Below are 27,414 nucleotides of genomic sequence, written 5' to 3' on the forward strand. Positions count from 1 at the left end.
TCTTTCCCTTGGGAAACTTCAGTGTGTAGTGAAGCTGCATGCATCAAAGTGTCTCCATGTGCAGGTGGTGTCTGGGCTCTTGTTACATCCCTGGAGATCTAGGCAACAAGGAGTCTAGGGAGGTCTGTGCTTCCATGAGCTGAATCATTCTTAGGGGCTCCAATGTCTGGAATGGGAACTGGGACACCCAGTGCTCGCAGGGACAACTGTGCTCATCTCCGGCTAGATCCCTCTGTTGCAGTGATGTTGACTGTTCAGTTTTTGTTGCCATTGGATTGGTCAGAAAAACAGACTAGGGAAATCTGTTGCAAGAGGCAATATCTTGCTAACTCAGTTGCAAGAGGCAGTTTGAAGCATTGGTTATGTGGTGTTCCTGTGAAATGGAGATGGTTGTTCCACAGTCACACCTTAGGGAATCAGAGTACTTTAGGATGTACCAGCCATTCTGAATGGTAGCACCAATGGGTGCCAGGAAGAGCAGCTCACTAGACTTGAATTCATAGTAGCCTTCCAGCTGGAGGAGCAATAGGCATGTGGGTGAGGAGACATGGAGCAGTAACAACAGTTACTGCTGTGCATGCTGCAGGTTTTGCTGTTTTTCCTAGGATAATTTTTTGTATTCACATTGTTTAACAGGTACAATGTGACCTGAAATATTTACCCACCATTGTGGGCAGAATTTTGTGTCAGATTCACACACCTTTTAAACATGACTCTTAAATCATGCTAGCGACTTTGTGAATTAAAATTATTCTAGTGACTGGGATGCATTTCAGCCTAGATGCCTGAGATGCCTTCTTTTTCTGTCCTTGGAAGCATCAGCATTGAAGTGACTGAGTGGATGGACTGATAGTGGGAATTAGGACAGCAAGCCCTGATTTTACACCATGCCAGGAAGAAAAATCAAAGGAAAGTAGTATATAGCATCCTAGTCTGGTTCTGCTTTTCATCCTGGCTGTTCTTCAGGGGGAGACAGCAGAACAGCAGAGTTTGCTCAAAAGCATGCTCATTTTCACAGTTTTTTGTTTTGTATGCTTTTTTTGTATGCTCTTTTTGCATGCTCTTTTTGTATGCTTTTTTTGTATGCAGTTTAGGAGATCTAGTAATCCAAATAAAGGTGGAGCAAATCTTTAACCTCTCCCCAAGCCCAGACAGTGTGTGTGAAACATACGTACCCAGATGTACTTTCTCCTTGTAGCTGGAATAGTGAGAGAAGACCTTACTGTCTGATTTCATCTCCTCTTCCCTGAGAAGATTCAGACTTTATCAGAAACAAATGAGTAGTTACTAGTGACAAGTGGGTTAGAATACTTTCTTTCCCACCCCACTGGCATCTAAACTCTGTGGTGGATAGCTCTGGAAATATCCCTTGTATCCTTTACTCTTAAGCACATGGCCAAGGCCTAAGAGCTTTCATAGAAAACAGAGCTTTGCTGCTTTCTAAGTCATCCCAGGAGTGTTGCATTACAATCTCAAACATGAAAAGAAAACCACAGTGAAGAATTTGTTGCTAGCAAAATGTCTGTATTAAAATACAAAGAAAACTTTCCCATTTGGAACAGTAATTAATGGATTCTCTTTTGTATTGGTAGAAACATCACTGCAAGTTCCATTTTCCAAACAGACCACGATGTTCTTGAGGAATTAATCCCACCACTGTCATTCTGAACCTCAGCCTAAAAAACAAAGAGGCCAAAGACAATAGTATTGTGCATTTTAGCAATATTCCAGCATCGCTACACTGGCTTACTGTGTCCCATCAGCTGTGGGTTATATCTGGACACTGCTTGGTGACGGCAAGCTCACAGGGCTTCCTATTGTGTTTGAGAAGGCGATGATTGCACTGGGGCCCTTGGAGCTCTTGTTCATGCCCAGGATGTCCACACTGGTTCGCTCTGGTTCGGTTTTCCTAAAGATGTTTTTCATGGTTGACTGGAAGTTATTGGTGACAAAGCAATAAACAATGGGGTCCATGCAGCTATTGAGGCTACTCAGAGTCACTGTCACATGGTAGACGAGGAGGCTGACACCATGGGGCATGTCCGGGTTGATGGAGATTGCTACCTGTCGCACGTGAAAAGGAGTGAAGCAGATCATGAAGATGATGAGCACCGTGATAAGTAGTTGCACAGCCCTCATTCTCCTCTCCCGACTCTGGTGCATAAGGCTGGGCTTGGACAGAGCACACATAATCCTGGTGGTGAAGAAGATGATGATGATGAGGGGGAAGAAGTACTCGCACACCATCAGGACCAGAATCTTGGAGAGGCAGCACTCAGCAAACTGTATTGCCATGGTCAGGATGGAGAAAGTCACTGCAGTGGCAAAGATCCAGATGAAGACACAGATCCCTTTGGCGCACGTAGGGTTCCTCCATTTACGTGAGGCCTCCACTTGCACGATTGCCAGGTAGCGGTCAACGCAGATGCATGTCAAGAAGAGGATGCTGCAGTACATGTTGACAAAGTAGCCAAAGATATGAACCAAGGAACATTTGAGGCAGTCCCCTGCACTGTAGAACATGATGATCCGGACAGGCAAGGAAAAGCCCACCAAGAGATCAGTAACAATCAAGTTGATGGTGTAAATAACAGAGGTGGTTTTTGTCTTGGTACGGAAGCAGAAGACGTACAGCGCCAAGCTGTTCAGCACAACACCCACAAGGAAAATGATGGCATTGACCACCATCAGGGCAATCCACAGGCTGTAGAATTCTGTATATAGTTCTGTGTCGGGATGGATGAACTTGGAGAACAAGTAGATGCTGGAATTGGGTTGCTGCGTGGTGTTGATAGAGTCAAGGGCTGGCAGTTGGGTGGAGGAGGTTGGCATGGTCACTGCCTTCCCAGTGATCTGGAAGAGAAGAAACAGAGTAAATTGATGGGGGTGTCAGCATTCCTGAGGACTCAAAATATTGACACCTAAGGACATTGTAACCAATGTATTTGTACATCCTCTTTAGTTCTATATATTGCTGCACTCTGAGCTTTCATCTGTCAATATGAGATACCAGTAATCAGTAGGAAAATACCTGGGTTTCTAGTTACTGTCTTCCATTGGTTCCAGATGCATGTATTGGAGAAGACACACAATTCCCACTTCGAATTTCTCTACCTCTGCCCTGTGCAAAAGTGGTTTTAAGGCCTGAGCAAGAACAGAGATGTGGACTATGCCAAGGGAGCAAAGGAGAAGGGAAAGTTGGAGACCTACACATGGTCATGTTGAATGGCCCAGAGAAACAGATGGGGTTGTTGAGTCCAGGCAGGGTGCATAGATGCTCATGGAGGCACAGGCCATTTTCTGCTGTGACAGGGAGGGTCAGGCCAATATGAAGTGCCTACCAACTCTTGTTTCCTGGACATGGTGCTTATTCTTTTGATCCTCTACTGAAGCAGCTTCTTCCCAACTGGAGGTTCTTCCTGCACCACAATGGGAGCACGGTAGTGCTGGCAGCCAGGAGACATTTGCCCAACGTATTGGTACAACCATAGCCCTGGCATTTGACTCCTAAAACATATCCCTTCCCTTGACCAGGTGACCCCAGTAACATGCAGCAGCATTTTGGGACAGACTTCTTCCTGGAGAAGAGAAGGCTGTGTGGAGACCTCAGAGCAGCCTTCAAGTATTTGAAGGGGGTCTACAAGGATGATAGGGAGGGACTCTTCATTAGGGACTGTAGTGAGAGGACAAGGGGTGATGGGTTCAAATGGAAACAGGGGAAGTTCAGGTTAGATATAAAGAGGAATTTCTTTACTGTGAGGGTGGTGAGGCACTGGAATGGGTTGCACAAGGAAGTTGAGAATGCTTCGTCCCTGGCAGTATTCAAGGCTAGGCTGGACAGAGCCTTGGGTGACATGGTTTGGTGTGAGGTGTCCCTGCCCATGGCAGGAGTCTTGGAACTGAATGATCTTAAGGTCCTTTACAGCCCAAACCTTTCTATGATTCTATTAAATCAAAAGATGGCTGCATTTTCTAAACAGGTTGTGTGTCATCTTCTAGAGATCTGCACTCATAGCACTAGCAGCCAGGAGATTTCAAACCAAGGGCGTCAGCTGCTACTCCTGCCAGGCTTTGACAGTTTAATTTGCAAATCATTCCTGACTTACACACTATTTTAAACTGATTTGTATATTAAAAAGATGAAAAAAAAGCATCCCAATATATACAAAAACTTGGCTGCTTTTAATAAAAATAAATGGTTGAAAAATGTCTGGAATATCTCAAAGCGTCTGAGCAGGATTTTGAGGTTAAAAAAAATCAGCTTGAATCAGCAAAGAATGGTGCTGAAAGACGTAAGTTATGAGAGTTTGAAATCCCTGCTACCAGAGAGCCAAGTGAGGAAGGACTAGGAGACTTGGAGCTGCAAACACATCTCACAGTACTACAGGAACCACAGTGTGTCTCAATGAGGAAGGCCTGCATTGCTAAGGGAGTCTGGATATCCAGCTCCCCAAAGCATGCCCAATCCTCTGGCAGTGGTCTTTCTGCCTGCACAAATCCCTTCTGCTGCTTGTGGGGATCAGGAGGATGGACTGAGGGTGCCCCATTGCCTGTGAGATGCTTCAAGCTGTTGGTGGCCATGCACAAAGCTGAGGAGGAAGCTATATAGGTCAGAAGCCTTCTAGTGAAAAGTGGCTCTTCAGGAGAGCTCCTGCTGGCCAAAAGCAAGTGTTTTGCAGGGCAGTCCTAACTGGATCCAGAGAGCATCACAGCAGCTCTGAGCCTGCCTGACAAGTGACAAAGCCTTTTCCTGCTCACCAAAAGCTTGCTTGTTGGGCTAACGAACTACAGATTCACGATAGCTGTAAATCTCAAGTTGTTGAACATCTCCATGCCTCCTGCCAAACGTAGAGAGCTTCTAGCTTTCTGGATGAAGAGCTGGGGAACTGAGGTTTAGTTGAAGAGATTCCCAAGTCTCTGTGCATTTGCTGGACACAGCATTCCTGATGTGTCTCACAAGTGCTGAGCAGAGGGGAAGGATCTCTTCTCTTGGCTGCTGGCAGTGCTCCTCACAAGTCAACCCAGGAGGCTGTTAGCCTTCTTCCTCACAAGGGTGCATTGATGGCCCATGTGCAACTTGGCATCCACCAGGACCCCCAAGTCACGTTTTCCATCTGGCTAGCTTCAGGCTGTACTGGTGCATTCATCCATCCTGATAAAGCCTCTCCTTGGACCCTCTCCTGTCATTCAACGTTCCCCTGAGCAACATATTCCCAAACTAGACACCTCACCAGTGATGAATGGACGGAGTAATAACGCCCCTCTGTCTGCTGACCATGAAGCCCCTAATGTAGCACAGTGTGTACTTTGCCTTGTCTGCAGTGAGTGCACACTGCTTGCTGGCTTGTTTTCAGTTTAAGGTCCACCATAATACCCATGTCCTTTTTGTTAGAGCAGTTCCCATCCTGTACTGCTGCATGGGGTCACGGGTTATGGCCAGGCAGGCTTTTATGGAGGACTGAGTGATCAATGTATGTATACTTTCTTAGTCTTTCTCGTTTTGGAGAGGGCTGGGAATGAAGTATGTTTGGGAAATGATGAGCACTCAAGATCAAGAGTCCTCATGGCATGCTACAGCCTAGTCATGGTTATTCTGTACGGTTCATTCAAGCCAGGTGAGCATGAAGCAGAACATTTTTTGGGCAAAAGCAGGGATTAAGACTGAGAATTTAGAAGACCAGGTGTGAAGTTCCCTATGGAAATCCCTGGGGAAGTGACTTTGCCACCATGATAGGGCTTAGGTCTGTTGGCCTGGTGTCTGATAATTGCTCTAGTGTCTTCTTGCCTCTCATCTAATCTATAGAAGTGGTTTAAAAGGAAAATCTGTTAACTTGCAAGGATATTTCTAATCAAATGGAAGTTTGTTCTGTTTAGGTAGCCTCTCAAGCCCAAGGAGTTGAATTGTCCATTAGAATGGCTGATGCTCAACCCTAAAGCCCTTCTGAGATCAAACCCCGGGACAGGTTATACTGCAGAACATAATCCTGAAGCCTGTGGTCAGACCACCTGTGATAGCTCAAAGAACTGCTGGGCAAAGAGGATCAATCCTAACTTCTGTCCACTTTTGCATATCTCCAGCGGCAACTGGACATTGGGATATCTTGTATTTCAGGATTGACCGTATTACCTCACCCTGCACTGAACTCGGTGGCAGCCGGAGTAGCACACATGTTCACATTATTTTGTCTGGTCTGATTGAGCCTGTAGACTCCTGGGGGAGAGTCTTGTCTCTTTACACTTTGTGCCAAGCACGCTCATGGGGAATAACAGGAAAAAACAGACTTAAGACTGGATGGAGATGGAGGAGTTGCAAAGTCTGGCACCTGAGGAAGATGCATGGGGAGGATGCAGGATGCTGGCCTGTTTTCTAATGTTTTTCTAACATTCTCACCATCTGATCTTCTCTGTTTGTTTCACTCTTGAATTACAAAAACAAACGAGCAGATGCCTGGATCTGCTCCCAGATTCCTCTGTGCAGATGCTGTCAAGAGGAGCACTGTGGAAGTCACTGCACCAGTAGAAACTAGGGAATAAAGACTTTGTTGCCTCTCAAGTGCAGCATGAACTTGTGATATGAATGGACCAGATGACCTTTGAAGGTTCCTTCTAACCCAAACTATTTTATGATTCTATAGTTGAGCAAGTGGAGAAGACAAAATCACCCATCCCATCCCTTAGCATGCCCTAGAGAGTATTGAGTTGTGTGTGTATTTGTCTTCTTATTGTAGTTCTAAGGCACTGGCCATTTGCTCTGATTTGCTATCTTTTTATTAGCTTGCTTCCTATGGGAAATTTATCTTCAGCTTCAGATCCATTGTCACAAACAACTGATATTTATCTTACATTTTTCCCTTTCAGTGAAGTCAGTAACTCAAAATGCATTCAAGTGTTCTTCATCCTCACAATGCTATTGAGGTATGTAGGGCACTTTACAGACTAATAGAAAAGAATCTATGAGTACTCTTCATGCACAGGAATTAAATTAATCATCATACACAGTGTTCCTCTGAGCCCCATGTGCAGTGAAGTGAATTCCAGATACTGTAAACTGCTAAAAACCAACAGGTAACATTTTGTTTGCCAAACGGAATATGCAGAGGAGCTGAATCAGAGTTTGTGTCTTTTCCCAGTCCATCACTTCCCAGTCTGAACACAAAACCCATGGAACTACATGAAAGAAAACCCAAGAAATTGAACTAATTCTGAAGATTTCCTCGCTGACAGGCTGCCTCTCAGGGCTGCAGTGGGAAAAGTCTTCCTCTAATCAAATTGGTACTGATGGATGCTTGGGTGAATGGCCTTTTCCTTTCTTTTATGGGACTGCTGTCATCTCATGGCTCACAAGCAGAAAGGATTCAGAACAGGACTAACAAAGCAGCAGCATTCCTCTGAGTGCTTTTAATGAGGCAGAGCTGGACCAAATCCCTGGTTAACAGTTACTAAGTATTTTTCCACTGTGGGACTTGAGAAAGCTGCTTTGCCCCGTTTTGTGGCAGGGTGAACAAGGCACAAAAAGGCAGCATGACCTCGTGCCTGAGGAAAAGCAAACATTCCCAAAGATTCCCAGGTCTGCCAAGTCCAAAAATGACCTTGACCAGGTCTCTCTGCCATCAGAAATACTCATGCAGGTGTCAAAGTGAGTCACTTCAGCTCCCCATCACTGCAGAGGGGTCACACACAGCAGCCAGTGATGCGCATGCGTAAATATTGGGGTTTTATATCCCATTACTCATATTGCAGATCCAGAAGTCCCCTGAGTGAAGGAAATGAACCCTGGTAACTTCCGTAAGTGGAGAAGACAAAATCACCCGTCCCATCCCTTAGCATGCACTAGAGACTACTGAGCTGTGTATGCATTTATCTAATTCTAAAGCACTTGCTATGTTTTGCACTGCTTATTACTTGCAGCCATGGCATGAGCTGGGAAAACCACCATCATCTTTGCTTAAAGAGTAAATATCCTTTATGTTAACCCTCTTCCTATAATCTTCAATCAGTTTGGAGCTCAGCTTTCTTCATTCCTAATGCAGCTCTCAGCCCCAAAGATTTCTATGGAGCTGTCAGTCTGCAAAGCTCATGATAGGTAAACATGCATCCTTCTGAGTGCTGCCTGCCCGTGCCAGTTGGCTTGTGCTATTACGTTATACCTCTCAGGCTGGAGTTTGTCTGTCTGGCTGTGAGACCATGGGTTGCATTTCCTTAAAAGTACACCAGGCATCTGGGTAGAAATGGGATAAGGGCAGGGATGGAGGCTGGAAGTTGACCTGGTTTCCCTCCTTCTGATAAAGGTCCCTGCTCAGCACTGGGAGAGGGGGACTTGCTCTGAAATACTTTCTCATTGTTGCATGACATAACCAATTCCATCGTTCTTGGGCCAAATAGGAAACAGATGGTCTCTGTGCTGAAACAGGTCCTGCAGCCTCTTCCCTTGCTCTCTTGCTGCTTGGCATCACACTTGTTCATTTGGCATGGACAGCTGCCCCAGGAGGACATCCTTGACCATCCTGTGTTTCATTCCACCCAGCATTTTGCTTGCTGTCAGCCTTAAGCCTCACCCTTGCTGAAGTTACCAGGGTTCACTTCCTTGACCCAGGGGACTTTTGGCTCTGGCTCAGCAATTTAAGTAATGGGATACAAAAGAAAAGGCAAACTGAGATTTGTCCTATCTGCTCGCCAAAAGGGTTATTTATTGGTGTCCGCAGATAGGATCTCTGTGTGCAGACCCGGAGACAGAGAACAAGAGCCATGCACTGGGATTGGGAAGATGAAAAGGACATTAGCAAGCATGAGCAAGTGTTATTTAGTATGAACAACTTCAGCTTTTCTCATTTCCCTGAATCAGAACATCTCATACAGCAACCTGCCTCCCCTATCATCCCCCCTGTCCCCCTCACCCTGCTGGTGTTACTCTGCAGCCTGGGATGGCAGCAGAATGTGTTTAGTTTTGCAGCCTTTCCGTGTTCAAAGTTCCCTGGGTGATTTATCATTGTATTTATATAGGAAGGGTTAAAGTCCCTCTCTTTCAGTTTAAATTGTATGATTCTCCTGGCAAGCTCTCACTCAACTCTGGCTCAAACTGGCCAAATATGGTGTTTTTGTGCATGTTGAAGACCTTGCCCTATACATGGTAAAGCTTGTTCTGTGTGCCTCATGCTCAGCCAGGGGAGGGTGGGCTTGCTGACAGTAAGAAAGGGAGATAAAGGGAATGAATCCAGCTGCTGAAAGGGAAAAGCTGATGCCTGTCTAGCCCTCAGGCTGTGAGAAAGGAGGTAAGGTCCAGGGGAGAAAGATTACATCCTAAAGCAGAAATGGGGCTGTTCCCGGGGAAGATCCCCTATTTGCACACAGCAGATCTCTGCTCTCACTTGATTCCTGGGCACTGATGTCTCCTAGAATCCTCTAGGTCTAAGGGTAGCCAGATGGAGTGTATTAAACACCCAAATGCTTGGGAACTGCAGTTGGAAATAGTCCAACCCCATCCAGAGTTGGATTATTCCTTCACCTCCAATGCCATGGAAATAGAAGGGTGCTTTAGGGACACAAACCACATAGTTCTGTGAGTGTCACATTCAATGACACCTGCTTTCTTATGGTCTCCTGCCTTGCAGTGGCTTGCAGGGCTGGATGAATACTTTGCCCTGCTTGAATTGCTTATTATAACTGTTTCCCATGTGGACACTTGGCTGCCTGGATGAGTACTCACGTTCCAGCTCTTGGCTCAGACACTTGTTTGACTTTCTCCTTACTTTGCTGCCTAATTTCCTGCAAATGGAGGTGATCTTTCCCTTCTGTCAAAGCTTGGCTGAAATTGGCCAACACATTGAAAAACATTAGGAGGATGGAGGAAATCAGAACTGACAAACACACTAATAGGAACTGAGAGTGATCCTCATTTCCTCTAATATGAACCTGCAAGGTGATGCTAGCACTCTCCACTGCACAGCCTTTCATTTAGGTTTTATTCACTGCAAATTCACAGTTCCTTTGGCATTTAAACACAGCAAACAGGGCTGGATTTGCAAAGAGAGAGTGTTGCTTCTCGTGTTATTCTGAAATGAAGTAACTTCAGGTTTACACTGAATCATATCTTCCCTATGGCAGAATCAGCCTGACTGGGGACAGATGATAGTTTATTACTTAGTGTCTGCATTGGCCAGCCATGGCATGCTTGCCCATGTCTAATGAAAAGTATGATGCTCAGCAACTCCTGCTGTCTAGTGGCCTTTGTCTGAAAGGAGAAAGGTGTGAACTTTGCCCACAACAAAAGGGGTTAACTCCCTTATTGACTCTAATGTCACCCATGAGAATCATTATTTATCATCTGGCCAGAGTTAAAACTTGGATGTTCAGTCCTAGGCGTAGCAATGGGTTGTCCTTCAAGTCATCTAACCAGACTCAGACTAAGGATGTGAAAGTTAATGTAATGTTGGTTCTTGGGCTGATGTTGTTGATGTGCTATTGAGCTGTTTGCCTCCTGCCTGATATGCCCAGTTAACCTACATGTGTTCCTTCATCTCCGAGGCCCCGCTGTGGATGGGTGATGGATACTGCAGTGAGTTGTGATTTGAATTCCACCCATCATGCTGTGTTCAATGGTGCATGTGCACATGGATGGACCCCATGCTCCCCTGCAATCCTCAGGCCAAAATCAGATCCTCTGATTCAGTTTGGACAAGCAATAACCTATGGGTGCCCAGGCAATGATTTAGTCCAGCAGGTCATGCTAAGCCGTGAGGGATCACTGCCAGTTAGAAGAGGGAGAGCTCTAAGTCTCCAAACTGCATTCCTCCTTTTCACAGAGCAAAGTGACCCAGATGGGAAGGAGGCCACTCAGCTTGGCCCAGATGCTCATTCTCTGCATCCAGGCTTGAACCTGCTGCTTAAACCAGGAGACAGATCAGTGCTGGACACCCCAGGGACAACCTATTTAAAACTTGGGAAGATCTGCAGGGTCCTCCCCCAGCCCTGTCTTGAGCATGCATGGAAAATATGGAATGAAGCTCCCAAAGATACACAGAACAGGAAACTCATGTGCTGGCAGATTTCTTATGGACTTATACCTCCTCTATGTCCATTTGCAGCAAAAATGTGTCATCCTCTGAGAAAAAGGAGTTCAGATTTACATGTACAAGCAAATAAGTGGGATTGTACATACGTTGCCCTTCCAGACCTGCAAATGTGCACCCAGTGCTGGCACCCAGAGGTCCATCTGCACATCTGTAATGAGGCTCACTAGTACTTGTCACCTTCAAGTGCTAATAAAGGGTTTACACCTCCTTTTGCTAGTTTATGCCACACTGTGTAGAAAAGTCCCTTCTGAAACTTTTAGATGTCTGCAGCTGATACCTTTGCATTTTTCATGTCCTCTTTTCTGCAACACCAGATCTTGACCTTGGAGTGACAGAAATATTGTCTTAGTGAATGCCCTATAAATCAAGCTGTGAGCATTGAAATGACCAATATCTCATAGCCTGGACCAAGTGCCATCTGTCACAAGAGAGCATGGAGTGACATCTCTGTGGTGGTAGATGCTGCATATTTCTATCTCTGATGCTTCAAGAGATGAAAGCATCACTTCCTGCATGTATCCCTCTCTATCACTGGGGACCAGTATAATGTGAGGAGAAGGAATATCTCCTTTTGGGGGGGATATTTTCTTCCAAGAGGATTTAATATGTCTTTAAAGCTAGATCTGGAAGGAAATGCGTGTTTGGGATTCTATAGCTCCATCCAGTAAAGATGAATTTGTGCCTGTCTGCTTGCGAGGCTGTAACAGTACAAGAGAAATGCATTTGATTTTATTGGGATTACAGTAATCCATCTAGCATTTCAAGGGTGTGAGGGACAACCCACTACAAGTGTTGGTTTAGAAGAACAGCTATCATGGCTGCAGTGAAAATTACCATATAGGCACATACAGGAACTTCACAGTGTAAAGACATCACAGGAGATTAAACTGGGCAATATCTGGCCTGTGCATTGCTGCTTAGCTTTTGAAAAGGAGAATTTAATTGCAAATTTAGCTGCCTTTGAGCCCTTTTCCCTCTTTCTGCTTTCAGCTGCCTGCTTTTGCTCTCTTGTTGGCAAGAAACCCAAGAAGGACAATGGGGAAGGAGCGGCAACAAAGGTTTGTTGTTGGGGAATACTGCATGACACAGGGATGCAGGAAAGCAGAAGCAATGCTCATACCCCAGGAAGCACAGTGACACAGATGCAGGTAGGAATGAAGGGATGATGCAGCAGGGAGAAGGGTCACATACACCATAAGCACAAACCAGCCCCCCATGGCTGCAGCTCTGCAGCCCAGCACTCACTTCAAGCTATGCTGCTCTCCTATCTGCAGGGAGAAACGTGAGGCATGGGGGAGCCCTGTGTGGGCTTGGCCCAGGGTATATAGCAAGATGGGAGACCTGGGCAGGGAACAGGCATTTTTTGAGGCATCCCAGGATGGACGAGCAGATCTTAACCCTTTTGAAGGCTGGTTTCTGTGGTTTCCTTTGCTCTCCACCTATGACTCTGTGCTGTGCAGACAGAGCCCACAGTGCCTACAGGGTTTTGCAGATTCTGGATTAGCCAGGTTAACCTGGAAACACTTGGAGCTGTTGGTAAGTGCATTGTTGTGAAAGCAGGGAGCATTCCTGTACCGACCTGGGTAAGGACCTTGGAAAGGATCTGCTTCTTAGGCTGACCCAGCGAGCAGGTTCAGAGAAAGAAGACAGCATCTTTCCTATTGCTGAGCTCGCACCCTGCTGCACGTCTGAAGAGAGGTAAAACATCCCCAGGCACAGATGACTCGTGCACCATCTCCTCTCCTGGCTCCCAAAACCTCCATGAACACATTTCCCTCAAATTGAATTATGTCTTGGAATACACAGATAGAAACAAGACATCACCCCCCTCCTCACAAGAGCTGACAGAGTACTTTAGTAAAGGAAATCCAGTTCTTTAACACACTTTTTATCACACCCCGTCTCCAAATATCACAGCACTGCCCAAAACCCAAGAGCAGAGAAGCTCACAGGAGGAGAAGCCCCTTGCAACCTCTCACAGTCACTGACACAGCCTGACTCTCCAGGTTGGATACCTCCTGATGGCAATATCAGCCACATGGGCAGAGCCAGGAGCTTCCCAGACTGCACATCCACATGTTCAGCACAGGACCGTATCCACTGCCATCTCTTCCAATTCTCCTGATGCAGTAGCCATGCTTTCCACTCTGGATTTAGGGTCCAGTCTCCAGCAATTCCCTCCTGGTCCCCTGCTGACACATTTCCAATCCCCCCCCTTTCTCTCTGACCACTATCCCAGAGCATTCACTGCAATGGTCCCTGCAGTGTATTCTTCCACGATGGATGGACTTACCTCTGGCTCAATGTCCTTTCTATGTTAGAGGAGCTGCAGGGAAGAAAATCTCCTGTTGGACCTGAATGCTATCACCCCAGAACAGAGACATCTGCTCCTACAGGCAGAACAACTGGAGTGACTACAAGAATATGAAGAAATGCCTAATCTCTCTCTCGTGCTCTCTCTCTTCCCCCCTCTCTTCTAAATATAGCCTTGCAACTAATGGGAACAAATACACACTACCAAAAAAAAAAAAAAAAAAAAGAAAGAAATATTTCCACTTGTCTTCAGAGCTCAGAATTTCTCCCCAAACATCTGGCTCCTTGCCCTGAATCTCTCTGAAATTTATGAAGTGCTGGAAACGCTAAAGAGGGCTCCAGCCTTCCTCACAGTGCCTGTGCCTGAGCATCTCTAGTAACCTAAACCTGATGTTGCTGCCATCTTCTTGTCCCCTCCACAGGTTGATTTTCCTCTGTCTCTGTGGGAATAAAGTCTCCTTGCTGATGACTTGCTAACCATATCCTGGGCTGCATCCAAAGGAGCATGACCAGCGGGTCGAGGGAGGTGATCCTACCCTTCTACTCTGCTCTCATGAGACCTCACCTGGAGTATTGTGTGCAGTTCTGGTGTCCTCAACATAAAAAGGACATGGATCTGTTGGAACAAGTCCAGAGGAGGCCACGAGGATGATCAGGGGCTGGAGCACCTCCTGTATGAAGACAGGCTAAGAAAGCTGGGGCTGTTCAGCCTGGAGAAGAGAAGGCTGCGTGGAGACCTCAGAGCAGCCTTCCAGTATCTGAAGGGGGCCTACAGGGATGCTGGGGAGGGACTCTTCATTAGGGACTGAAGTGATAGGACAAGGGGTAACGGGTTAAAACTGAAACAGGGGAAGTTTAGATTGTATATAAGGAAGAAGTTCTTTCCTGTGAGGGTGGTGAGGCACTGGAATGGGTTGCCCAGGGAAGTTGTGAATGCTCCATCCCTGGTGGTGTTCAAGGCCAGGTTGGACAGAGCCTTGGGTGACATGGTCTGGTGTGAGGTGTCCCTGCCCGTGGAAGGGGTTGGAACTGGGTGATCTTAAGGTCCTTTCCAATTCAAACCATTCTATGCTTCTATGCTTCTATGACTCACTGGCTTAAGGGCACGACAATGCCACTGAGCCATCACCAGTGGACACAAGAGAAAAATACCTCTTTTTTCGTCTTCCTGATGTGAACTGGGATTAGACAGAAGCATCCCTGGCAGTTACAGGAAGGTTCTGGATCAAATGCCACAAAGCCTGTGATGTGTTGTATCTCCAGGAGGGTTTAGAGGTCCCTTCTGGGGAAAAGGCAGAAAAAGCCCAAAGTGAGAAGTTGCATCAAATTTAGTTGATTGGGAAGACAGGGCGGATGGATGCTGGATTTTAGTATCAGTCCTGGACTGCTCTTTTCCCTTACCCGTTAGATAAAGGCAACATTGGAGCCAATGCAATAAACATGCAGGATATGGCCCGTCACAACACGACAGGATCAACTGAGAGGCATTAAATTCCAGGTCAAGGGGCCAAACCCATAAATAGAAGGGAGGTAAACTCCACACATGCATGTCTCAGTGGAGCACAAACAGTAGCTATGGTTATTAGAGAGGGTTGACCTCATTCTCTGGGATTGGTTTTTCACCCTTGGATCTTTCCCAGGAAGATTGAGCCCATCTTTTGTGTATGGTTATTTTATTGATCTTCAATTTTCAGCTTCCTCATATTGAGGGGCAGATTCTTCCCCCAGTTTCATGAACATCCTCCTTGACTTGTTGTGATCCAGGTATCCATCCTTTCACAACTGCACAAGCCTGGGCTGCCATCTACTTTTCACTTCTTTATTGCTTGAAAAGCAAGTGTGATTGGAAGGTCTTCATGAGCCCTGCCTGGGTCATCAGCTTGCATTGTCTTACTTCCATTCCAGGAGCTGAATGATGGAACAACCCAAGAGAAGAAACTAACCCATGGTGCAGCAGTGGGCAGGGTGGATGAACTTGGGCTCTGTGGTTGTTGAAAAGCTCAGCAAGGACAAGTACAAGATCCTGAACTAGGGTCAGGGCAATCCCAGCACAAGCCCAGGCTGGGCAGAGACTGGATTGAGAGCAGCCCTGAGGAGAAGGACTTGGGAGTGCTGGGTGAGGAGAAGCTCCCCATGACCCAGCCTCAGTGTGCGCTTGAGCCCAGAACTCCCCCGTGTGCTGGGCTGCACCCCCAGAGCGTGAGCAGCAGCTCAGGGAGGGGATCCTGCCCCTCTGCTGTGCTCTGGCGAGACCCCCCCTGCAGTCCTGATCCAGCTCTGGGGCAGCAGCACAAGAGGGACCTGGAGCTGTTGGAGCGAGGCCAGAGGAGGCCATGGAGATGCTGCGAGGGCTGGAGCAGCTCTGCTCTGGAGCCAGGCTGAGAGAGCTGGGCTGGGTCAGCCTGGAGAAGAGAAGGCTCCTGAAGGGGAGACCTTAGAGCAGCTCCAGTGCCTAAAGGGGCTGCAGGAAACCTGGAGAGGGGCTTGGGACAGGGGATGTTGGATGAGGCCTTGGGTGATATGGTTTAGAGCGAGGTGTCCCTGCCCATGGCAGGGGGGTTGGAACTGAATGATCTTAAGGTCCTTTCCAACCCTAACTATTCTATGATTCTATTCTATGATTCTGTGTAGGGACAGGCCAAGGGGAATGGCTTTATCCTGCCAGAGGGGAGACTGAGATGAGCTCTTAGGCAGAAGCTCTTCCCTGTGAGGGTGCTGAGGCGCTGGCAAAGGGTGCCCAGAGAAACTGTGGCTGCCCCATCCCTGGCAGTGTTCAAGGCCAGGTTGGACACGGGCTTAGAGCAACCTGCTCTAGTGGAGGGTGTCCCTGCCCATGGCAGACGGGTTGGAGCTTGATGAGCTTTAAGGTCCCTTCTAACCTAAACTATTTTATGATTCCATAATACTATGATTTTCATTCTATCATTCTTATTGCCCATGGTAGCAAATGATTAAATTTCCTCCAACAAAACTTTTCTACTTAGGGAATAGCTTTCTGGAGCAAGACTGTAAGAAAGAGGTGACTATGAGCTATTGGTACCTATCTTATTCACCTGCTCTGCAACTACCTGGCCCTTCCTATGCGAGGATCTGGTTTTATGCTTTGATGCATTTGAGCTTTGTTCCCATCCCTGCACACAGGATGAGTGCCTGCACTCCCCCACTCTCCCAGCCTCTCCTCCTTGCTGGATTTAGAGCTAGGCTAAGAGTGGCAACAGCTGCAAAGCTTCAAGTTGTGCCTGAGATAGTGCAGAACATGCCATATTGGGAAGCAGATGCTGCTGTTAAGGTGGAGAAGGCACATCCGGGCTCAGGGCCCTGCTTTGTCCTAGACGTGGTTCCCACACTCGGCTTCAGGAGGAGTTGCGACCGTAGCCGATGAATGAAGAGCTCCCATCATCTCCTGATTTTATCACCATCTCAGGGGGAGGGGGAAAGGCAGGAAAAACGTTAAGCTTTCTAAGTGGAAAATTTTCAAGCCTGTTCGTTGAATGTGCAACTATTAAACATTGGAGTGGATGTCTTAAGATTGTAGGTGGAAGAAGGTATTTACTCAGTCAAAATCAGTACATAGGAGGAATAATACTTACAGCAGGAAAGAGTGCTACTAGCTTATAGTAAGTCCTAGCAATCCCTCAACCTTGCCATGTAAAACAGGGCTGTGTTTAAAAGCCTCCCATGGCACAGAGCAGCAAAGCAGGAGACCAGACATCTCTCAAGGAGGTGGGAAGGAAGCTGATAGCATCCATCACCTTGGGGAGATGTCTCCTCTCTTTCTGTCAGGAGAAGGGATATACTTTTCCAGTCCTATTCAAGAAGAGAAGCTGAGTGTCCTTTCATGCCTGCAGAAGAGATTAACATTGGACATGGCGCAATGAACTGTCACACAGTCGAGATGGGCTCAAGGCACATGGTCAGATCAGCTTTCAAGATATCTTTGTTGACCAACTCTGTAAGGACCCAAACAAGAATCTAGTGTCTGAACATGCGTGGTCTTTCTTTGAGAAGCTGAATGCAGGCTATTTTATATATACTGGATATATATTTTTTATATATTTATATATATATCTATATATACTGGACAGATCCTCACAAATTAATTATCTTCTTCAGCAGTGAAGGAGAATTTCTACCCAAGAAGGTCTTGGACGGAGACATGACAGCATTTGTGAGTAAGGGACAACCTTTGTCCTTTTCCTACAGTTTTGGGGCAGAAACACCAAAAAAGGCAAAGAAACACCAAAGAGGCTGCTTCTGCCTGGAGATGGAGGGCTTGGACTGCTTCTGCTCATGTTCATATGCCTGACTCTCAGCATGGGCAACAGAGGCTATAAACATGGTCCAGCTACCTCTGTAACAGCATCTCAGCAGGGCCCAGAGGCAACTGCACCTACCTGACACAAGAAGCTCAGCAGAGAGCAGCCAGCATCCTCTGCCAGCAGCTAACAGGCACTTCCCTGTGGCTGTCACTCACTGTCCTCAGAGGACTGCAAAGGCCAGAGGCCACCATTAGCATGTGGCCCTGCCTCTGAACAGGCTCCATCTGCCTGTTTATGCAAGGAGGGAGATCAGACAGTCGCCATATGGGAGCCTCTGCTGACTGTACCCAGCCGTGATTTGTCTGTTTGATGAGGAACAGCAAAGACAAGTGGTTCCCAAATGATGGTCATGGCTCCTGTTGGGTGAGTCATGGGGGAGGGAGTGTGTAGGAGCCAGTTTCCTGCCTGCTGCATACTTGGGAATTGATTTTCCTGACCGTTGCCTCCCTTCCCATTTTTCTCCATGGCATTTCTGCTGATGGACCTGCTGAGCCAAAAGGAAAATGAAGACGTCTGCATGGAACAGAGAAGGCTGCTCCTCTGGGTGACCATGAGGTGATTGGTTTGGACTACATCAGTCCTGCCTTTCTCCAGTTCTTGCATGACAAGGGGTGTGAAGCTGGATGTGCCCTGTCCCGGTATAAATGTACCCTATGATGAGTCAGGATCCCTCCCTCTGTCCCAGTCTGCCCAGCCCACCAGAGCTCTCACAACAGTGAGGTTTCTGACAAGGTTCCTCAGTCAAGGCACCAGCAAAATGAGCCACAAGAGATCCTTTGGCCACCCAACAAGGCATGTTGTGTCAACCCTTGGGGTCCAAGTCACATTGGGATCCCTTGCAGGGTCCTGCTCTGTCCTCTCTGTCCCCCAACCCAGCTCTGGCCAGCAGCCACCTCTTGGTCTTTTCCTGATATTTGTTCAAAGTTTCAGGAGCTAAATGCCAAGAACACAATGTCCAGTGTCACAACCTCATTGCAGAGCTCTCCCCATTCCCAGCAAGGCATTTCCTGCTGGGTTTGTTTGTAGCTGGGCACACAGGGACACTGGTGCTTGGAGGAGAAAGCTACATAGGCAGCCAGGGCATTGGCATCGCTTGGGCACACATACCCCAGGGAGGTCAGAGCAGGGTGAAGCAGCTCTTGCCCAGCTCTGGATCAAGGGCTTCAAAGCAGACATTGACGGATGCTTGTATGGCAGCAGTGGGATGTGGCTTGAGAGTGGTTGAGAAGAAGGTCTCAGCTGTCAGCACTCTGCTCTTGCTTTTGGGGAGCTGGGAAGCACAGCATGGCAGAACTGAGCTGGAAAACCTTGAACATGAGGTGCACTGTGCCCTGTGAGGCTGCAGAGCACAGAAGGGATATTCACAAACACATGGCGAGGAAGTGGTGGGACCTTGGGGGACCAGTCTGGTACCTCCACATGCTCTGATTTAGCAGCAAACAGAAACCTGGCAAGGGACAGTGGGGTGCTCCCAGGGCTGTCTATTCAATGGCCCTTTGCTGTATGAAGGAGGAAGGATGCTTGAAACCCAGAAAATCAGTTCTTTGGACCCACTCCTCAAATAGCTCTAGAGAGAGACATTCTCTCCCTGCTCTCCTCCCCAACCATGCTAATCCTCCTCTCCACTCCCCTTTGTTTGCCTGCTCTGTAGAGACTTTGAGTGGCTCAGGGCAGGGCTGTCTTTTGTTAGACATGCACAGAGCTCAGCACTGCTCTGATCTGCAACAGGGCAGCATAAATCTGATGGATTATCATAGGAAATGCCACAGGGATGAAAACCCATAGGGTTCATAGGGAAGAAAAGAAAGGGCCCCATTTGGGGACATCCCCCCTCCTCAGCCTTCCTGCTGCTGCCTGGTTACAAGTGATTCCTAAAACTGCTGCCTCTGATGCATTTGCTGGTTGGTTTTTTTTTGCCTGTTATTTTGGAGAGGGTGTTTTCCTTTGTGTTTTCAGCTGTTCGGGACTATGGCTTCTCTTCCTGCAGCCAGTTCCTGCTGCAGCACCAAGTTTTGTGTAAGGGGCCTCACTGGGGATAAAGAACCACTCTGGGGAAGATGCCTCAGTTTTCCTATTGCTGAAATGGCCCCTCTAAGCACAAGGGGCAGAAGTTTTCAGGAAGGGAAGGAGGGAATCCTATGTGTGATTTATAGGGGCTTCTTACTGGAAATTGCAATGTCAGGGTATAAGCAGTTGTCTCTTGAAGACAAATGGATCGGCAGCAAGATGCTGGAGACCCTGTTTATGGTGGTGTGGGTTTTGCTGTAGAATCAGGGACCAAATGGTTCAGAACTCTTGGGGGATATTTTCTTTGCCCGGGATGAGGTTATAGACAGGAACAGATTGTCACTGCTGGTTATTACGAGGCCTTGAACTCCTTGAGGTGTGAACAATGGGTGGCATGATGGAGGGAAGACCAAGGCCCCACTCCAATTGATGTTCATGGCCTCAAAGCAAATCAGGAGCAAAAGCTCAACTTGCCGCTCTTGAATCATTCCTTTCCATAACTTCATCTTGTTACTGATAGCTTTAGTCTTCGTTATGTTAGGAGATGCTGCACAGTGCTATTTGACATGCTTTTCATGTCATTTGGAGGGATTTTTCCCTACAAAAGCACTATTAGATATAATAAATAGTGTTAAATGGGCTAATGAAAGAGGAATGTGTCTCTGCCTTGGAAAAGGTGCAAGCCAAAGCAGTGGGAATGACCTGAAATCCAGCAAACATAACCCACCAGGACAGAGCAGCAGAATTGGCCTTGTTTAATCATAGAAGGGATGACTAAAGACAGACATGATAGCTGATGCAGAGATGTCTGTGGCAGCTTCCCCGGGCATGGTGCAAGATGGGTTAATCTGACAGGGCTTAGTTCATTAATACAAGTCTGTACTAAATGAACAGCTCCATTTGTGGTGGTCCCACTGTAGAGACCTCCTTTCGCTAAGAGGAATCCTACTGCTTGTGTCTTCTAGGCTAGGGATATGTGATCAGCATCCCTGTAATACAGAGTAGGAGCCACAACAAGGGCAGCTTGAGGATCACTCCATGATGCTAGACCCACAGATCAACCCCATGGCTGTAACACAATCTAAGTGGTACCTTCTTTTGGTCAAATTCTGCTGGCTTCTTTAAAGCAACCATCCAGCCTCTGTGGGTGCTAAATCGGGCTCTGCTTCTTTGGGTGTCTTTCCATTTTCCAAGAAAAATAAACCACAGGCTGTGTATTTTTAGCCATGCCATCTGATCATAGCCAGTCGTATATCAGTCCCAATGCTGTGAGTCAAGATGCTGAGCTCCGCTGCTGGGCTCCCTTGGGCAAGAATGAGTGGCTGCAGCTCTCCTGAGTGTATTAATAAATCAGTGTGTTTAAAATAATCATGCACTTGTCCTAGGTAAGCTGCTCACAAGGAATAACACCATTGGGGTTTATTATTGCTAGTGCCTTAGAGATTCTGATTCCCTGGCTGAACTTAATACTGTCGTGAGTGGAAGATGAACAGCACTGGTATGAGACAGACCTAATCTTAGCAGGGGCCAGAGGCAGCATGACTCCCCTTCCTTTCCCTGTGCCACCAGTGCCTCTGATTCCTGACGTGTGCCCCTTGCTGTTTCAGTCCTGGGTAACCTCCAAGGTAGCTGCTGGTTGGAGTGAGCTTTATGGTGGCTTCATGCAGCAGTGGGATGTAAAACCCACCTCTCTTTGTGTAGCTCTGCTCCATAACTCAGCCCCGGATCCCTTCAGAAAGTACCAGTGCATGAATGTGGGGTGTTATAAATCTCGGTTTTACACTGGCGTGCTCAAACCTTCACAAGTGTGTCTCTAACACCAGAGCATCCTGGAGACAATTGTCTGCGTTTGATCAAAGCAGCAGGAAGCCTTGATGCTGGCGTGTGAAAAATGGGCTGCTTTGTTCCTGACAGTTTATTTCTTGAGTTCCTTCATCACTCTGATGACGATCAATTTATCCACATGACTGGTAGCTGGAGACAGCATAACAGAGCTTGGCAGCCTGGGTTTCTCTCAGAGATGTATTACTTGGCATATTCAACCCAGGCGAAGGAGCCAGCCTGGCTCTGCTGCAGAGCTGCAGCTCTCTGGGCGTCAAGCAGGTGAAACCCAGCACGGCCACCCAGCTTTTCCTCTCCATCCTGCCAGAAAAGGACCTTTGGGATGAGCAGGAAGTTTTACCTGGCCAAATACTCTGATAGCCATGCACTGGCCTCTCTGCTGAGATGGGTAATGACAAGTCAGGCCGTGCTGGTTGTAGGGGAAGCTATGCTCTGTGTGTTGGGTTTGCACTGACCACTGGCTGGCCCCTGGGGAGTGGGCAGACCAGCAAGGTGGTGCTTATGCACCCCACTGAGAGGAGAGGGTGCTTGCTCAATATGGCTTTGTGTGGTGGAGGTCTGTGCCCGCCACTCTGCCACATAAGTAATCCACCAGCAATCTCCTGTCCTCTGCACTCAAGTGCTAGAAACCCTCTTCATGCCATACAAGAAGCTGGCTGAGCTTCCTCAGTGTCCTCTCCTGCTGTGCTCAGGTACCCACTTCCCTACATCCTTCTGTGCTGTCGCTCTGAGGGGACCCTGGTGGGTTATGAACATTTGCCATGGTCTCCATGTGCATGCTCAGAGCCCAGTGCCATTTCACCTTGCCAATGCCTGCCTGTGGTGAATGAGCAACTCTAAGGTAGGTCCTTGCAGCTTTCTATAGCTCTGGATGAAAGAATATTTCATCAAACCTTCACAGCATCCCCAATCTCACCCATGAGGCCAAAGCTTACTTGTCATAGCTTCATTACGGGGCAAATCTGAATCCACCTCTCCAGGTTTCCCATAGAAAGGGCTGAGAGCCTCAGAATGGGGAGCTATCTGGTGGACCACCACATCAGGAGCCATGCCCATGTTTGTTAGTCTTTCCCAGAGCCCCATCTTCTGGGCAGGTATTTGCAAAGAAGGAGGCTGGAGCCATGAAGAGGAGAGTAAATCAATGAAGAGGAGAGTAAATTGTGACACTAAATCTTCTTGCACCAAGGTGGAAGAAGTCATTCTTCCTGTTGGGTGGTAGTGTTGCTTTTCAGGCTGTGATAGCTGAGATGCACATCTTTTATGGATTGTGCATAAGAAGTAATAAAGAACTCAGTTCCTCTGTGTCTATACACTAATGGCATATTGATCCCAGTAAATACCACGCTGAGATTGAACAGCATCATCCCTGGTTAGTATCATCCTGAAAGGTGACATCATTTTTTGGTGTCACGGCCGGTTCAGCCTTGTCCCATCTGACCCCTTTCACTGTTCCCCTTTGCTCTGGGCTTCACTTTTCGATTCCCCTCATTCATCCTTCACCTCTGCACAACCACTTGTGTCTCTGGGTTTTGTCATGCTTAGCTGGACTCTGCTGTGCCTCCCTAGGACTTACTGGATGGGAAGTGTTCCTGTGCTAAGCCATCGATAGGATTTGCTCAGCTTTCTGTACTCATTCTGTACTCAGTTGTATTGAGTGGGAGCAAAATTCACAGCTAAAAGCCACAAATTCAAATACAAGTATAAAAACTGGAGAGGAGGTAAAAGAAAGAGCATGAAAGGATGGCAACTTGCTGATGATATTTATAACGAGCTTGCTAAGAAGCAGGAGACATTCCTCAGAAGAGGCTGTAGACTTTACCTTAGATGTCACAGGATATTCATTTAGGTAATGTATTGTCTCACCTCCCTAAACCTAGCAACAGGGCATTTATAGAAACCTGCTCTAACAGCCCATGCTGTAAAGGAAAGCCCAAACACTGTGTTTGTTAGAGCATTATTCCCTGGGGGATTTTTGGCTCCCACTTTAGAAAGGGCTCAGGAATTTGGATGTCTCCATTTTTAGATAGCATCTCCTTAAAGGGTGAGGTGTTCCCAATCGTGCTGAGCACCTATGTACTAAACATCCTTGGTTTTGCGTCTTCAGCCTGCTAAAATGCAAAGAGCCAAAATCCCACAGCCCTTTGGACAAGTTGGATTGCAGGGTTTTAAGTCTTTCCCCTCTTAAAGGGGATGTAGGGGCCAGGCAGTCCATGTCTGTATGGGAACCACGTCATCCCCAGGACATGATGCATGCAAGGGGAGCAGGGCTGTGGTGGTGTTGTACGTGCACATAGTGGGATTTATTGCTTTGTTCAGCAGCCTCCCCTGTTCTGCTTGCTCTGCCTCCAGGAGAACGTGCTGTGAGAGATGTTCCATGTACAATTCCTTCCTTGGCCTTTGTCTCCTTCTTCAAAACAGGGGAAGGAAGGCTTGTAGGGTGCTTTTGGCACCTTTGCACTCTGCGGGGAGGGAAGAAGTGGCTCCTTGTCTGTGTTTTATCTCAAAGCACTAGGAGATGGGGAAGAAGGTTCAAGCAGAATGAAGCAAAATGCTCTGAAATCAATGGGTAAATAAAGTAGCTCAATTGCATTGCTAAATTACTATGTCTTCTGGTAAGGAAGGAGGGGGAAGAAGGGAGTTTTCTTTCTAATTGTGGGTTGAGATTTCTGTGCACAGGATTTCTGTGCACAAAGTTTCTTGGTAAAGACATTCCCACCAAAGGCAGTTTTCTGCCCTCATTTGTGCCAGCAGATGCTACAACAAGGAGGTTTTGGGTATTTCTGCCTCTTTTTTACATGGTTACCCAGCTTTCCCTTGCTCAGGGAGGGATTTACAGAGAGAGCTGAGATGCAGCATTGCATCTAATCGTGGCTGATGGAGGCATTTGCCCCGGTGGTTTTCAATTGGGACTGTCACGCGCATGTAATAGGGATTACACTTGTATATCCGCTGTCTTATTTCTGAATGGGGGTGTTTAAGCTCTGCTGAAGGAGCTGCCATTTCAGGACTGGGGCTGGCTTTTTGCTGAAGAAGAGAAATTGAGCCTGGCATGTGAGAAATGTTAGAAGAAGAGGCGCCTCATGTTACCAAAACACAGCTGAAACGAGTCTGAAGAGCTGCATTGCCAATTCATCACGCTGCCAGTGAGTATAGCTTGTGTAAACCATGGGAGATGCTCTCTATATGATGTACTGCAGCTGGACACATCTCAGTTGGCAGTGACTTGCCGATGGAGCTAGTGGGACCATTCATCCCTCTCATCCACTCTAGTTCTGACCCAGCCGCTTCCCCCATCCACACAGCACCCAAAGGACATTTTCATGCTGCTTCCCAGGGGAAACATTTTCTGCTTCCTAACCCTGTATTACAGAGTTCATTCTGAGCCCTCTCAGACCACTTTTTCATGGCCTAGTGTCTACCTCTGCATCTCTATACAGGGATGCAGGATGCAGGATGCATATGCAGCTGGGCTTAGCAGAAGTAGTCAGTATATGGAGATAACAAGAAATACTCAGGCTTTCATGCAGAATCCTCCAAATGGCTCTGCCAAACCTGCTTTTTACACATAGACATTTCTGTGTTCTCACATACACATCACTGAAATAGTGTACTTTGGTACCCAAATAGATCAGCTCAGTATCTAAAAAAATGCACATTTCTCTTTATGAGATGTTCTTTCCCTTTGCACCAGCCCAAACCTCCCTGACCCTCCTCTACCCTTGCAGCACCCAGCATAGAATACTGTCCTCTCCAGCACTGTTCCCACCCACATGGAGCCAAACCACATCCAAACCCACGTGTTTCGCTCCCTACCTGAGGATCCCATCTGCATCCCAGCGCAGCCAGGACCAGAGCATGCTGCCTTCCTGAGCTGCAGCTGGTGGCTCTCCCTCCCTCTCCCCCCTCACTCCCAGCCCGAAGCATGCCGCAGTCTGTACTCACACAGCTTGGATGAGAAAGCTCAGCTGCTGATCCCTGAGCCTGCTCCCAGATTCCTCGACGGAATGACCGCGCTCCTCAGTGCTGAGCCTGAAGCAGGGATGAAACAGGAACCAGACCTCTTTGGTTTACTTTTACATTGACGTCAGTGTCTTTTCTAGCCTCCACAGCTCATTTTGGTCAAAGGATGTCTTCAGTGGGGAGGGAAAGGGTTGGAAAGGGAGAGGAGTCAGGATGAGTTGGAGATGAGCTCTTGTGACGTGGGAGGCTTTAGGTGGTAATGATGAAAGAATGAGCCCTTGGTGTAGATCATCACCTGGACATAGGTATGTTGGAGGCCTAACCCATCAGGCTGAGAACACTGGGGCTGTTCAGCCTGGAGGAGAGAAGGCACGTGAATACCTCAGATCAGCTTCCAGTGTCTGAAGGGGGCTACAAGGATGCTGGAGAGGGACTGTTCATCAGGGACTGTAGTGACAGGACAAGGGATAACAGTTTAAAACTTATACAGGGGAAGTTCAGGTTAGAGCTAAGGAAGAAGTTCTTTGTTTTGAGGGTGCTGAGGTACTGGCACAGGTTACCCAGAGAAGTGGTGAATGCTCCATCCCTGGCAGTGTTCAAGGCCAGGTTGGACAGAGCCTTGGGTGACATGATCTAGGGTGAGATGTCCCTGCCTGTGGCAGGGGGTTGGAACTGGATGATCTTAAGGTCCTTTCCAACCCAAACCATTCTGTAAGTCTTTGATTCTGTCTGCACAGACAGCTGCTTTCCACCTGTACCAGCACCCTGACTATGAGCACAAGGCCTTCCCTTCCCTTTGGTGAATGAGCTACATGGGCCATGCAGTAGTAGATAAGTGCACACGAATATGCCCGTGTATCCATACAGATCAGCCTTTTACAGGCTTAAAGGTCACAGCATTTAGTATTTAGATTCACAGGCCTCAATAACTCACCTCTCCCTAGACAACTGTAAGGTTGAAGGAACTCCTGTTGAGATCCTGCTTTCTCAGGTTAAAGCTTTGATTTTAATCTGGGTGGGTTTTTTTCGCTGCATGGTGTGCACATCCATCCTCCATCCATGTGCATCCACAGTGCGAACATGTTTTTGTAGTGTGTAAAAGGCTGATGCCTGTGAAGGATTTGGGAAGCACTGTCAGAAAGTAGAACCTGTGAGTCCCATGGCTAACATCAAATCATTCAGAGCAGATTAATCACACCGGTGTTTAGGGCTTCTTTCCTGGCTGGGAGCAAAGCCAGCTTTCTTTGCATGGCCAAACAACTTCCAGGAATTCAAACGTAAGGCTTTTGTGCCCTAAACGCTGATAGTTTTGTGCTGTGTTTATTCCCTTGGGTAGTGTGATGCAAACAATTGACCACTCCGATCTTAGAGCCTCAGGTAAGGGCAAATATGGAGCTTGCCCCAGTGCTGTTGCACAACCACAATGAAATCTGTGCTCTCTCTGAGTCATGGATCACCTTCCTATGATGCATTTGTCCAGCTCTTAACACAACTGCTCTGTCATCCCTTATTAGACCATCTGTGTGATACCTTGAGGCAAAGTGTTAGTTGTGACCTCTTAGCTGACAATGATTTAATCTCAAGCATTGAGGTTATTCTGTACGAATCCTGGCACCGGCGCTCATAAACAGCCCCTACCGCCTGGTGACATTGATGCAGTTGGGTTGGTTGACCCTTGGAAGCTGGTACTAAAGCCTTACAGGGAGCAGGGATTAGTCACAAGGAAGCATTATCTGGTACCACCGCAATTATTGGTCTCTACTGAAAACCAGTAGTAAGAAAATAGCTTTTTGACTCCAGTGTAGCATCACTGCAGAGAAAAAGAGACTCAGGAAGGGAAAGCTTTTAGTTTGTTCAGCATGTTCATGGCAGAGCCAAGTAATAAGTCCTGTTTCTTGGCCATT

The 27,414-nt window shown here is 47.3% G+C and overlaps 1 protein-coding gene across 3 annotated transcripts; it reads right to left on the reverse strand.

Moving 5' to 3' along the window:
• Positions 1-1,499: 1,499 nt before the first annotated feature.
• GPR20 (G protein-coupled receptor 20) lies at positions 1,500-25,593 on the reverse strand. Of its 3 annotated transcripts, XM_061374112.1 has the most exons (3): positions 25,493-25,592; positions 13,363-13,459; positions 1,501-2,853 (listed from the first exon to the last, which is right to left on the reverse strand). In XM_061374112.1, the coding sequence occupies exon 3, from the start codon at positions 2,830-2,832 to the stop codon at positions 1,771-1,773; it is 1,062 nt and encodes a 353-aa protein (XP_061230096.1). In that variant the 5' UTR covers positions 2,833-2,853; positions 13,363-13,459; positions 25,493-25,592; the 3' UTR covers positions 1,501-1,770. The 3 variants fall into 3 exon arrangements, with proteins under 3 accessions (XP_061230097.1, XP_061230099.1, XP_061230096.1); XM_061374113.1 differs by lacking the exon at positions 13,363-13,459 and having other exon boundaries at positions 1,500-2,853; positions 25,493-25,593; XM_061374115.1 differs by lacking the exons at positions 13,363-13,459; positions 25,493-25,592 and adding an exon at positions 25,364-25,420 and having other exon boundaries at positions 1,500-2,853.
• Positions 25,594-27,414: the final 1,821 nt, after the last annotated feature.

Source organism: Neopsephotus bourkii, unplaced genomic scaffold, assembly GCF_033783945.1.
Source record: "Neopsephotus bourkii isolate Nb327-2 ecotype Australia unplaced genomic scaffold, CSIRO-AGI_Nbou_v1 NB_1637, whole genome shotgun sequence".
Classification (NCBI taxonomy): Eukaryota; Metazoa; Chordata; class Aves; order Psittaciformes; family Psittacidae; genus Neopsephotus; species Neopsephotus bourkii.